The following is a 14,792-nucleotide window of genomic DNA, read 5'->3' as shown; positions in this document are numbered from 1 at the left end:
ATTTGTTGTGTTTGCTTTAAAAATGGAAAGAGATTGTTGGGCCTTTAATGTTACATGTGAAATGTTTTCAAGAAAGTTAACCTGGAAATACTTCATGTTTGCACACAGATAGCAGTGATAAATGTGGCTTCTGTGGAGAGCCTTTTAAGAATCTGAGTAGATTTTCATTAGGTTGAAGTTCCTTAGGACAGAAGACAGATGGATCAATTAGGAAAAAGGTTTTCTGTTGACCTCTTGTCTACAGGTCACCCCACCTTCCCAGGATCTGTTTTCCTGTTCACTTGAACCCCCTTCAGGAAAAGGCAAGGGTAAATGAAAATGAGGCCTGTGGCCCTGCTTCCAGACTGAAGTGAATGGCCTTCTACAGTCTCTGTCAGCTTATTTAGTCATTGGAAAATATAAAGCTATGAGGTTGCCCCTCTCCACACATCCAGCCTCAGTGTCTTAACCCTGCCAGTTATTCTTGGCTGTGGTCTTTTGTGTCCTTTTTGTCCTCTGACTGTACCCACCTGCCCACATAGGCTTTGCATTACAGATCATAATCATTTTTTCCCCTTGGGAGTTTAAAGTAGGTGGTTGAAAACACCCATCTCTCAAGCTGCACTCTCCATCATTTTGAGTTGGTTTTTAGGTCCCGCTCACTGTTTTCACTGCTATTTTCAGTCCTGCTCACTGTTTTCACATCACGGAGTATGGATGGTATGATTGAATTCTGCCTCCCAAGTTCCTTGCGGGTCCGGAGGCAGTGCAACCTGTATTCGAAAGAGAAGGACTTACACTCAGTTATTAGCTTCCCCGGGGAAAGTCCCATTTCCAAAACGTAAGGCAGTTCTCTGATCCCTCCCCTACAAGGCTCTGCGCCCTGAGCTCCACCTGCTGTAATCTCAGGAGCAAGCAGAGCAGGGCAGGACATGGTGAGCTGGTGAGCGGATGCCCAGCCCTGTCGCCCACTTGCTCCATTCACATCAGACAGCCCCCTCAGCTCTGCCAGCCACTCCTCCCCTCCACACTCCCGAATCCCGCTTTGTCTCATTATCCCCACCAAGTCTGGTAGAGCCTTTCCTAGTCTTTGCTGATAGAGACACTGTGTTTTCAGCCACTTTTCTATGTTTCAGATTTTTCATACTCCTTTTTAAACATACTAAGAATAGAATCTACGTTTATAGAGAACTCTCTGTAATAATCCTTACACAGCATGGTAATGTTCAGCTTCATACCTATGGTGGGTAAGAGTCTTTTTAAAGAGGAGCAAGACTTTCACGGGTGCCCGGGTGGCTCTGTTGGTTGGGCGTCCGACTCTTGGTTTTGGCTCAGGTCATGATCCTGGGGTCATGGGATCAACCCTGAGTGTCAGGCTCTGCACTGAGCGTGGTGCCTGCTTAAGTCTGAATCTCTCTCTCTCTCTCTCTCTCTCTCTCTCTCTCTCTCTCTCTCTCTCTCCTTCTTAAAAATAAATAAAGAGGAGCAAGACTTTCATAAACTAATAATACCATCATAGAGAAGAAGCAGTAAGAACCCTATATGCAAAAGTGATTCTGGTCAAGCATCCATGATAAGACTTTTCTGATTCTGTTCTAAAATATAAAATAGCACACAGGCTTATCAATTTTTGTCATCCATTCTTTCACCAATAATTAACCAAACCTTAAGAGTGTCCTTTGTACCAGGCCCTGTGTCCTGTGTTAGGGATACAAAAACTAGAAAGTCCATGCCTTGAAGGGCTTATGGTCCAGTATATTTTGATTAAAATAAAGGTTTCGGCATTCAGAATACTCAAGGAGTGGAATGTTCTAGTTTTCCATACTTCCTTGTTAACTTTTTCCTTCCTGTGCACACCTCACAGTGGGCTCTCAATAAGTATTCTCTTCTTATCATAGTGCATTTATACAGAATTGATGACTGTGGCCTTTGTACTATTAATTTCTTTATTTTCCTTGAAATGTGCATCTTCTTTTTTTTTAAGTGAGATATAACTGACATAACATTTTATTAGTTTTAGGTGTACAAAATAATGACTCAATATTTGTACATATTGTGAAATTATCACCACAGTAAGTGTAGTGAGCATCCATCACCATATTTTTTTAATGTTTATTTATTTACTTTTGAGAGAGAGATTGAGAGCAGGGGAGAGGCAGAGAGGGGGGGGGAGAGAGAATTCTAAGCAGGCTCTGCAATGTCAGCACAGAGCCTGATGTGGGGCTTGAACTCACAAACTGTGAGATCATGACCTGAGCCGAGATCAAGAGTTAGATGCTCAACCAATTGAGCCACCCAGGCTCCCCATTCGTCACCATATATAGTTACAATTTTTTTTTCTTATGATGAGAACTTTTAAGATCTACTGTCTTAGCAACTTTTAAATATGCATTACAGTATTGTTAACTATAGTCATCATGGTATACATTACATCCTCAGGATTTATACCTAGAAATTTTTACCTTTTGGCCACCTTTGTCCACTTTGCCCACCTCCACTGTCCTCTGGCAACCACCTATCTGTTCTATTTTGGAGTTTGTTTGGTTTTTAATTCTACACATAAGAGAGATCATGCTGTATTTGTTTTCTCTATCTGACTTATTTTCCTTAGCACAGTGCCCTCAAGGTCCAAACATGTTGCAAATGAAAGGAATTCCTTCTTTTTTTACATCTGAGTAATATTCCATTTTGTTTATACTGTGTATATGTACATATATACACACACAGTATGTGTTTTATATATATTATATATTTATAGTATTTTATATACTATAGTGTAATATGCTATACTATATCATGGTATTACATAGTGTTAGTAATATACCATAGTATGTAATATATGGTGTGTATATAATATATATAGTATTACATAGTATTATAGTATATGTATAATGTATATTTTATAGTATATATATAATACATATAGTATTTTATGTATATAGAATGTGTATGTGCATATATGTGTGTGTGTGTGTGTGTGTGTGTGTGTATATAAAATGGTTTTTCTTTATTCATTCACCCATGAACTTAGATTGTTCCATGTCTTGGCTGTTATAAATAATGCAGTGAATGTGGGGTGCAATATCTTTTCAAGACAGTGAGTTCATTTCCATTGGATAAATACCAGAACTGGAATTTCTGGATCACATGGTAGTTTTACTTATGCTGCTAATTTCTTTCATCTACTCTCTATTAAATTTCCTTCAGTCCAACAGAACAGAGAGGTTGATACTAATGGACATTCATATATCCAGGTGTATATTTTTTCATTTGGACTTTGAGCTACGTTAAGAAATAGTCACTCCTCTGTTTTCCCTGCCTCGTCAGTGTGCATTTTACAAAAAGCTGACTAGTGAGCACACGTGGTAAACACACTATCATGACGGTGATGACAGTTGCTCGTGTTATGCCACATATTTTAAGTGTCCCACTGAGAATCAAAGCTCTTTTGTGGTAAAAGTTCAGTCCGGCATTTATTGGATACAAATAATGATGCTGTTTGTTGTTTATACTCAAGGCTTAACGTGACCTGGTCTTTGTTCTTTTTGGATCTGAACATAAATTCAAAGAAAGGTCTCACAGCAGTTACACAGAAACTTGTAGTTCAAGAGAGGTTTTTAATATTTTTTATAAGGGAACAAAACATTGAGTACTCTGAAATTAGTGGTTTAACTAGTCAAAAAAAAATCTCTTTCAAAGGATGTATTTCTTTTTGATAACCTCATTAGCTTTCTTTATAGATGCAATGTATGTATTATAAAGCTCTAGGCAATTTTTAACTGCCTGAGTTTATTAACAAGCAACTTTGGGCTAACCTCTAGAATCCCCAGCATTTTCAGAAAATGAAAAAAAAATCTACTCACATAACATTTCTGTCTGGATTTTTTTTTTTTGTGGTGGTGGCAGTGGTGTTGGGGTGCTTAAATAGAATATTTCCATGCAAGATCTTTTGTTACAGAATCCTTTTTTAAAAATGAAATGTCCTGGGGCACCGGGGTGGCTCAGTCAGTTAAGCATCTGAGTCTTGATATCAGCTTAAGTCATGATCTCACAGTTGTGAGATTGAGCCTTGAGTCAGGCTCCCCATTGAGTGTGGAGCCTGCTTGGGATTCTCTCTCTCCCTCTCTCTCTGCTCCTCCCCTGCTCACTCACATGCTCTCTCTCTCTCTCCAAATAAATAAATAAACATTTTTAAAATAAATAAATAAAAATTAAAAAGGAAATGTCCTTATAAGGGAAACTACACTTTTTTTTTAAATATTTATTTGAGAAGAGTGCAAGTGGGGGAGGGTCAGAGAGAAGGGGACAGAGCTGACAGGCTGACAGCAGCAAGCCCGATGTGGGGCTCAAACCCACGAACTGTGAGGTCATGACCTGAGCCGAAGTCAGAAGCTCAACTGACTGAGCTACCCAGGCACCCCAACCATTTTAAATTCTAAACTATTGCAAAAGACAATATCCCAAATATTAGTTGTTGTAAGTTCTTAAACGTTGTTTGCTTATTGCTGTCCTTGCCACAGTTCGGGGAGCTAGAATAGAATAACTCTTACTCTTGGGGTATCATTTCCTCATATTTTCATTCTGATTGAAGACATCTGTTTTCCTTTGACTTAGAATCATGCAGCTCTAAAAAACAATAGGGAGACTGTGTATCTCATGTACTATAGGACTCTTCTTTTTAGATTTGGGGTCATTGCTGACTGAATTCTGACTGTGGTATTCATGTGCATTTTCTTTTCTCTGCTTTTATGTTTCTTTGGTTCCTACATCACTTGATGTCCCCCGAACGGGCTGGTATTTTAGAATAGCAACGTCTGACTTCTTTCATTCTGCGGGTGGAAGCACTGCCTGGTTGGCTCCAACTTTTGGAATGGGAATCTGACGCTCATTGTGTCGCTCTGGCAGAGGGAGTGGGAGCCACCTGCCGGGGTGGCGTGGTTCCCACACACAACATGACATGCCAGCTTCAAGGCAGCAAAGATGCCAGGCATCGAGTGCTGAAGAGGGGAGCTCATACAATGCGATGCTTTCACTGAAAGAAGATCTTCCCACCAGAAAGTAGTACCAGCTCCGAAGCACATGCTTCATTAAATTGATCACATCTGTTGGCACTTGTGGGTGTTAGCACTGACAAGTGTCTCTCTGTTAGTGCATTTTGGGTTTTTTTTTCTTTTTTTCTTTTTTGGCCTGTGCTTCCTCCACTCTATTAGCCTTTGCCTCATTTATCTAAGTGATTGTATTATCTTTGATAATGCAGACATAGACTGAGACAAACATTTTCGAGGCCAGTTTATGAAGCTCTGGATCATAAACTGTTGATGTTTCCTAAAGCTGCATAATTATCCTAGAGCAAGGTGTCTTCCTACATGAGGAGAGATGTCACATGGTATAAGAATGGTTCCTTTTCTCCTTCTCCTGGGTCATTGGTGGTTGCAATTTAGCAGACTGGCTGGAGATGAGACAGAAGACTCTGGGTAAATGCAACATCCTGAGATGCTCGCATGTAGCTACGTACCAGTTAGATTTCCCTATTTGGGGAGGATTGTTTTGAATAAAAATATTCATAAATACAACCACACTGGAGGCGACATCTGGCTCTCAGAATTTATGGTTACTGTTTGTAACAGCTATGAATTTAAAATTAACACAGTCAACTTTTGCTGTGCCTTTTTAATATTCCTTGCGTAATTTTTTAAATGTTTAATTCCAGTATCGTTGACATACAGTGTTATATTAGGCTTATGTAATTTTTTTTTTAACTTTTTTTTTTTTTAAAGAGTCTCTTACATGGTGGGGATTTTTCCATTGTGAGGAAATTTCAAGACATTAATGTCAAAAGATGTGACTTCTGGCTGTATTTTTGTTCACATTGAAAGTGAATTGTTAACTTTTTTGTATTAAATTGCATATCATAATTGCATAACAAATGTGGTAATATAAGACTTCTGGTAGACATAGAAATAAATGAAATTATTGATTCCCCAAATACCTATTGAGCACCAGCTGTTGGAGGTAGCCTATCATTATCTGTTTCAGCTGTCCTATTAAAATGTTCAAACTTGGAAATAAAAAAATGGCTTTCATTAGTTAATAAGTTAATTTCATTAGTTAATAAGAGCATACCCAAAAAAATGCAAAGCCCAAATTCATCTAGAGATGCTATATCTTGGCAACTATTAGCATTGGTCACCTTGACAAATCAAGACTCAAAAAGGAGTCTTGAGTCTGAGGAATTACATGGGTAAAACTATGCTAGAGCAGGCCATATTACTAGAAGTGCACTAGGCTGGGCTGTCCCCAGACTCAGAACCAGTTTCCCAGTTGAGTATTTACTTTTTATAAGGCCCTCCTTGACCACTCCCATACTGGAAATAGTGCCAATGGTATGTACTTTGGCATTTTAAGACATCAGTTAAATTAAGCTTTCCAGTTTGAATACTGGAAAAAGTGAAATGTGTGTGCATGAATAGTCCTATAACTCCTGATAACATGTCAAGTGGCCAATCTGGGAGGGGGTTGCAAGAGAAAGATTTAAATAGACAAGCTCACTTCATATTTTCTGAGTTTTCGAAGGCAGACTTGGAATACAATTAAAGCCATGAGCAGATCATTTCATCTGTGAGCTGGTCTCTGAGCACATGATATAGACAGTGCTGTGCAGTAGGAACACAGGATGAGCCATGCATGTAATTTTTAAATGTCTAGTAGCCACATTATAAAAAGATGCAGTTGGATGAATTTTAACTGCAGTTTTTAGCCAGATGTATAAAAAATACTATAATTTCAACATGTAAAAATCAGTATAAAAATTATGAAATATTTTACATTTTCTTTTTTCATACTGAGTCTTCAAAATCGGGTGTGTATTTTATACTTAACAACGCATCTCACTAGGGACCAGACACATTTCAGGTGCTCATTAGCTATAATGCCTACTCTTCTGAGCAGTGTAGTCTAAGATTTGATTTTCTGAATATAAAGCCATCCCTAGGTTTGTAACTGACAACTGAAATTTTGCTTTTGACCAGAAATTGCCACTGTTGAGAAGTGGCATAATATTTAAAAATCACTGTAACTTAAGAAATTTCTTCAGCAAAGAAACGTTGTCTTTCGCATGCTTTTTACCAGACATGTCTGCACAAAATCATAAGAGGTAAGTAGAGAGTGGAAATCTTCCAAAAGAATCGTGATAGAGGATTTGAGAGGTGTGAGGTGTCCAGGTCCCTTGCAGAAATTTGGGGTTTGAGAAGTGTGGTGAAAGTATGGAGTGAGATTAGGAAGAAGGTTATCAGTAAATGTGAAAGCTGTGTTTTCTATGCAAGTTATTTTTCTGTATTCAGTGAAATCTCTGATTTTGCCATCTAAGGAGAAAACCATTTTAAATTCCAGACAAGTGGAACCTGAGCCCATTACTTTCACATCTCCATACTCATTTAACTTTGTGTTAATGGAGTGCTTCAGAAGCTGTCCTTTGGGTGTTTTAATGGAGGAACTGGGAATTTTTTTCCTATCCAAGCCACTGGTCCATGATAGGGGGAAATTCATCCAGGTTACACAGTCAAGTAAAATACAAGCTAATTCAGTTTTTTAGGAAGGAATGTAAAATGGTCAAGGGACCTTCTTTAAATGTTAAGAACAGGGAGCATCACATTGGGAAGTCATTATGTTTTATTAAGAGTTAGAAACACACACACACACACACACACACACACACACACGGAGTTACAAGCATAGGGGCACCTGGGTGGCTCAGTCGTTAACCATCAGACTCTTGATTCTTGATTTCGGCTCGGGTCATGATCTCATAGCTCGGGAGATCAAGCCCCACGTTGGGCTCTGTGCTGACAGCATGGAGCCTGCTTGGGATTCTCTCTCTCCCTTTCTCTCTCTCTCTGGTCCTCCCCTGCTCCCACACTCACTCACTCTCTCTCTCTCTCTCACTCTTTCTCTCTCTCAAAATAAATGAACTTAAAAAGAAAAGTTACAAATACAGATTGTGGGAATGAGGAAGCTTAGAAAAAGCCAGTCCAGGCGGTGGGGGAGAGGTCCATTTGGTTTCTAGTGAACCATCAAATCTAATGCTTAGTGGACGTGGAAGCAGCATGCTGAGACGAGGGACCCCAGCACATCTCCCAAGCTGTCGTAGTGCCCATCCCATTGTGAGCCCTGAGGGGCACAGGAGCCTGGCTGGGCGTCATTTACCCTTTTATCTGTGGAGAAGACCCCATGGTAATACATGAGTTCTTATAATTAAAGACATTTAATTACCTACCAACTGCTAATATGAGAAAATCCTGAGAGTGGTTTGATGCAGACTCAGGAGGATGTGTTATGGGAGAAAAGCTCAGTGGACCATATGTCCACAGCATGGAGAGGACAAGCCCTAGGGTGTTATCTGCCATCTATCTCCATCATATGGCAGAAGGTTACAGTGCCTTGTGAGCTGTGACCACCTCCATTCTGCCAGCTGAACCCCTGGGCTGAGCTGCTGACACTTGTGAGGCCTTTCCTAAAATCATAATTTAAAAGGAGTTGACCGAGGGACACCTGGGTGGCTCAGTCAGTTAAGCATCCAGCTTCAGCTCAGATCATGATCTCACAGTTCATAGGTTCCAGCCACATGTCGGGCTCTTTGCTGACAGCTCAGACCCTGGAGCCTACTTCAGATTCTGTGGCTCCCTCTCTCTGCCCTTCCCCACTGGTGCTCTCCCTCGCTCTATCAAAAATAAACAAACATTTAAAAAAAAATTAGAATCACCTGGAAGGCTGGTTAAAAGGGCAGTTGCTGGGCTCCGCCATCAGGTTTCTGATTGCACAGCTCTGGGTGGGGCCTGAGACTCTGAATTTCTAACAGGATCCAAGGGCAGGTGCACGGACCACACACTGTCATTACCCTGGTTCAGGGCACTGGTCCCAAGTGTGGGTGATTTCTGCCCCACTCTTCCCAGGGGTGTCTGACAAAGCCTGTGGCATTCTTGGTTGTCACAACTGAGGGCTGGGAGGGCTGCTGGCATCTAATGGGTGGAAGCTAACGAGGCTGTCAAACATGCACATAGTTAAAAAAAAATTAAGGATATGTGAAGGCCTGTACAGTGGGAAAGCATAGACTTTATCCCTTTGCTGCCCAAATTTTCTTCTTAGAACTGTTCAGAAACAACTGTGGTTGGTTTCTTGTGTGTTTTACAGATATGTTTTTCATTTACAACCATGTTTCTATAATTTTTAACACAAATGGCCAGGCATTTCTGTATAGTTTTTCAAATATATCAGTAGGTAGATAACGTTGCTCCCATTTTATAGATGAAGTCGTTGAGACTGTGAGTGGAAGTAATTTGCTCAGGGTCACATAGTAAATGGCAGAGCCGGATTTTGGACCAAGAGTTCTGGTTTTGATCAGAACTGAACCAAGATTCGTAGGAACCTCAGGCAAGCTAATGGTTTGGCCCTCCAAGCAGGTTTGCCTTGCCCTACTTCAAACCTATGTCTTTTTTAAATGTGTACCATCTATGTAGATGAGGGGGTGAGGGCCTTACAAAGGACATGTGGCCTCTCCTCTCCAGCAGTTCAGCCCTGGCCCCAAATTGCAGATATCACCCACCAAATAGAATAAAGCCAGATCTTCCCTTGGCTGGAGGCAGTTCAGGGACCATCAGTTTTAACTCAAGGTCAGTCCCACCCCAGGCTTCTTACTACAGAGTTCCCATTTCTAAAGATGTTCTGGCTTGAAGCCCCATGCAGGTTGGCAGCCCAGCCCAGCCTGGCCTGGGCCTTTACCTGGACTTCTGTGCCTACAGTTGTAGGCTTTCTCAGGGCAGCTCAGGCATTGCCATCACCACTGTGGTGATAGCAGCAGTCACTGCTGGGGCCATCCTATAATCAGATGCAGTGCTTACACTCTCAGTGGGACTTCTCAACACAGCCTGTCAGAGTGGCCTGTTAGGTGGCTGGCAGGTCAGGAAGTAGGAACTTGCCCCATAGGGAGTCTGCAATGAGATATCTTGGTGGCCAGGCCTTCATTGCGGTGCCTCCAATAGGCTGTGGGTACCTGCTAGGATGTGCCTTGAGAGTGGGTATGTATATCATTTAGACGGTGCTGTTTAACCAGAAATGCAGAGTGTAATACACTTGCCCACAGAGAAATGCTATCAGAAGACCAAACTCTTTTTAAATCGTGGCTATTTAGAGCACATGCTTAGGATTTTAGTCCCTGGTGCTACCAGGGCTAAGCTGTGTTGCATGATGTTTACGTCTGTCATTTCTCTATCAGCAGGTAACAAGGAGGGAACACATTCTACGTTCTGGGTGTTGCTGAGTATCCTCCTGGGAGCGGTGGCCATGCTGTGTAAAGAGCAAGGGATCACTGTGCTGGTAAGACCTGAGATGCAGTCAGGGCCTGCCCCTCCCTCTGCCACAGTAGAGACATCTCGGGCTAGCCCTGCCTCTGTGACTTCCTCCACTTCTCAACCCCATTACCAGCCAGTCAGGGACCCTTCTATCAGTTACTTGTGCTTTTAGTACATGTAGTGTTTCATGGAAATGGACTGTCTCAGTTGACTATCATTAGCAACCGGTGGGAAACAGAAAGTGGGAAGTTCTTACAGACAGTGATTAACTCTCTCATGGAGGGGTGCCATAGAAAAAGAGAAAAGAACAGTTTCAGTTTTCCGGGGTGCTGTCCTATTGCCGCACTTCGAGATACAGCAGTGGGCTGATGCCATCAATGCTTCTGGTCCTGATTAAAGAAGTATTGAGTGTATGTTGTGCTTGGCCTTGACTGGAAATATCAAAGAGGAAAGGAGGGGTCCTGAAGAGTAGAGGCCTCCACCTTCTATGTCTGATCAGAATCGAAGCCCCAGGAAGGGAGAGGCATTGAAATTCACTTTCCTTTTCTTCCATCGTAGCCAGTTTTATGCTTGACGTTATTAGAGGAAAACTTAGAAATTAGGGCTATGATCAGGGGTAGAGAAATGGAAAGAAAGATATGGGATTTGCATGGCCCAGATAGGAATAACCTGGGAAAGAAAGAGCAGATAAATCTATATGGGGTTTGATGTAAGTCAAAGCAAAGATGAAAGAGTTTATGAGGCTCAGTCTAGAAGATGAAGGTTAGCTAGCTAAGAAATGGCGCAGAAAGAATTACTGCGCAAAGATACTTGAACTTCACGGGTTATTATTTTTTTTAAGTTTGTTCCAAGCCAATGTTTTTCAATCTCAGCATTATTGATGTTTTGGGCTAGGTCATTCCTTTTTATGGGAGGGTTGTCTTGTGCACCGTGGCAGGTGTAGCAACATCCCTGGCCTCTACCTTTAAATTCCAGTAGGACTGCCTTGACTGTGACAACTTAAAATGTCTCTAGACATTGTCAAGCATCCCCCGGGTGGCAGAATCATCCACTGCTCTAAACCTTTGCTTCGCAAAGACCAGTAGTATTAATACCATCTGGGAGCTTATTAGAAATTTAGGATCTCTAACCCCACCCCAGGCCTGCTGAATCAGAATCTCCATGTAACAAGGTCCAAGGTGGCTCCCATTAATGTTTGAAAAGCACTAAAGGTTGAATTTATGTGACTAAAGATACTAAAGATATGCTAAAATTTAGCTGTTTTCAAACATTTGATTAGAATGTGGACGTTTTGATGATGTATTTAAATGGGCAGTTGGAGAGTGCCAAAATTCTTTTTGGCTCAGTCCTTGTAATGATGTGATCTCCTCACCCCTTGGTGACTCATAGGGAGAAAAACAAATGGTATAAGACAGTGGCAGCTCAACAGGAAGCTTCTGCCTTCTAGAAGATGGTTTACACCCGGGGAGAAATGGTCTTCTGTGACCCACTAAAATCCTGTATCGCATGAGTGAATAAAATCAGAATTCTTTGAAATGATTAACCCAGTGCTGGCCTGTGTATTAGATAATTAATGGCTTCCAGCATTTATGGGAGAGGGTTAAGTAGGGATCCTTGCTCTAAAAGTCACAAATTACCACTGGCTTCTGATGATTTATGATTTTCTTCACCGCAAAGCCCCACATCAAAAAGACCAAAGTCATTTAGGGGGAGCTTTAACCACAGATGCCATATGCACTGTGGCCACTTTAGATTGGTCAGGGATTTCCACAAGTTGACCTTGCCTACAGCGGTGACGTCTACAGAAAGTCCATTGCAGGGAAGAGAAGGGAATCCAAGGCCCATCTAGCCGGGCAAAAGCAGCCCTCGCCTTCTGGAAAGAAACTATTTTGGGTCTACTGGAAGCTACCAGCGGAAGTGGAGCTGCATCACATCCCAGACACTGGCTTCACATAATGGAAGTTATTTGTTGTTCACCTAGTAGCTGTGGGTGGAGGTGGCTGTTGTCCACACAGTGGACGCTAGCTGGTGCAGGTTCTGCCCTCTGGAGTGTGTAGTTTCCACCATTGCCCTGATGGTGTCCATCACAGCCAGCCAGAAGGGGAAACCAAGTGACGGAGTGTGCCCAGGTTATAAGCAAACCTCCAAAATAATGCATAAGTGCTTTGAGCCATGTTCTGGAGGCTGAAACTCAAGTCACATGACCACACGTAGCTGCAGGGCTGGCTGGGAAGTGCTGCTGGGCTGTGTGCCCAGCAAGACCTGAAAACCAGCGGACAGCCAGGAGTCTGCACCTGAGAGATCCAGAGCCCCATCAGAGATGATTTCTTATGTTGTGCCCCTGCTATTACTACACGTGCTGAAATCAGTCAGCGCTTGGCGTTCTTGAGGTGTGACTAATTACTTACATGGCTCGGTTTCGAGGTTGACGGCTGCCTTTATCTTCTGAGGCATAATTACTGTGCAGGTAACCCCTCTGTTAAGCCACTAAGAGACTATTTTATAGTAAAAGAAAAAAAAATAGGCAAGAGGGACCTCTGGAGAACTTCTCCTGGGAACCCCAAATTTCCAGCTATCCTGAATCCTTAAACTACTCTTCTGTGCAGACTATGAAATTATGACCAACAGGGATCTACTAGGCAGGAAATCTGATACATCACCGTGAGCCGATTTCATAAGAACAATAGTGGGGTGTCTGTTTTACAGCTGGAGACGTCTCCCGTGATTATCTTAGCCACTGCAATTCTTGTCGAGATTCAGTAATAAAATTGTGAAGTGTAATTGCCACCTAATCAGAGCCAGGCTCTCCCTCACTGATTGCCTTGCTTTGCTTCCTCAGGGTTTGAATGCAGTCTTTGACATCTTGGTGATAGGCAAATTAAATGTTCTGGAAATGGTCCAGAAGGTACTACATAAAGACAAATCATTAGAGGTGAGTATATACTTTTTGTCTCCAGCCCAGACATGGAAAATGTCAAGTACCAGCTGATTTAAAACGCCATTTTCAAAATATTTCTCGCCGTTTTGAATTTGAAAATAGCTAGCCCTTTTCAGCACAGCAGCAGAGCAGTTCGGGCAGAAGTGCTGCACACGTGCACTGAGCTCGGCTGCACTTTTATTTGAAAACCCACGACATCAGGGGCTTTACGTTGACCTTTCAGAACCTTGGCACGCTCAGGAATGGGGGCCTCCTCTTCAGGATGACCCTTCTGGCCTCGGGGGGAGCAGGGGTGCTCTACATGCGCTGGAAAATCATGGGCACCGGCCCCCCGGCATTCACCGAGGTGGACAATCCTGCCTCCTTCGCCGACAGTATGCTGGTCAGGGTGAGTGCTGAGCCTGTCCTCCACTTCTGTCTTCTCTGCCCACTAGCTTTCAGAACCTCTGTCCCCCTCTTCTGACTTCCCAACACGCCCACAAAATCCCTAATCAGTGGAACACCTCCACATTTGTTTGCTCTCACTAAGGATATTCTCGGATGAAACCAGATTTTGATTAAGGGATCGAGAGGGTGTGAGTCCCTTGTATTTCCATTCTAATCAAAACTAAAGAGAAATGGTTCTTTCAAATATCAGCTTTCCTGCCAGCCTCACTAAAGTGTCCCCTGACCCCATTACTGTTGTGGTAAAGGAAATTGATGTAGTGGGATTAACACAAAATCTAACTGCATCGGTAATATATCTTTAAACGTCTGACAGTATCCAAACACTATTTCTTGTAAAGGTTTGCTTTTTCTGAAGGCAAGGTGTCAAGCCACAAATTCTTAGTGGTGCATTTCATAGAGATAGAAATCAAAAGGAGGAAAAACCCTCTTCTTAAATTGTCAGACACATAGGTGAACCCTGGGCCTCAGATTTCCTGGGTCATAGACTTTGGGCATCACTAAGTAAATGGGACACATTTTGACCAGAAATATAACAGATGTGTAGCAGAGTCTGGTGGCTTTGCTGTATTTTTCTCTATTATAGTCTGAACACATTTAATAGATTGCAAACTACAGTCCCACATCCGATGTAGAAATTGACATTTTATTTTATACAACTGCTCTCCTTGAACAGAAGCCTATGGATGCCTCAAAAGTGAAGTTACAAGGTATGTGTATATATACATACCCATATACATATATATGGGTGTTATATATACATATATGTATATATGTAGAAGTTCTGTATCAAATGAGTGTTTGTTTTCCTTTTGACTGACAGGCCATAAACTATAATTACTACTATTCATTGAATGCCTGGCTGCTGCTGTGCCCCTGGTGGCTGTGTTTTGATTGGTCAATGGGCTGCATCCCCCTCATTAAGTCAGCCGGTGACTGGAGAGTAATTGCACTGGCAGCACTGTGGTTCTGTCTAATTGGCCTAATATGCCAAGCCCTGTGCTCTGAAGACAGCCACAAAAGAAGGTAAGAGGCAGCACTGAATTTCAACTTCCACACTGGGCTGGATCAGAGCATTTTGCTAAATC

At 42.1% G+C, this 14,792-nt stretch overlaps 1 protein-coding gene across 3 annotated transcripts in view; it reads left to right on the top strand.

The window, feature by feature from the left end:
• The window catches only part of TMTC4 (transmembrane O-mannosyltransferase targeting cadherins 4), a 65,264-nt gene that overhangs the window by 24,830 nt on the left and 25,642 nt on the right, over positions 1-14,792 (top strand). For 2 of the 3 annotated variants that reach the window (XM_043582574.1, XM_043582583.1), the window contains exons 6-9: positions 10,247-10,347; positions 13,162-13,254; positions 13,484-13,648; positions 14,528-14,730. In XM_043582574.1, the coding sequence (XP_043438509.1) occupies positions 10,247-10,347; positions 13,162-13,254; positions 13,484-13,648; positions 14,528-14,730 (562 nt within the window). The remainder of the gene's footprint in view (positions 1-10,246; positions 10,348-13,161; positions 13,255-13,483; positions 13,649-14,527; positions 14,731-14,792) is intronic. The other variant, XM_043582593.1, reaches the window with a different exon arrangement.

This window comes from Prionailurus bengalensis, chromosome A1 (assembly GCF_016509475.1).
Source record: "Prionailurus bengalensis isolate Pbe53 chromosome A1, Fcat_Pben_1.1_paternal_pri, whole genome shotgun sequence".
In the NCBI taxonomy this organism is placed as follows: Eukaryota; Metazoa; Chordata; class Mammalia; order Carnivora; family Felidae; genus Prionailurus; species Prionailurus bengalensis.
Note: the sequence above shows the minus strand (reverse complement) of the source record. Positions and strands in the feature narration are given on the sequence as shown.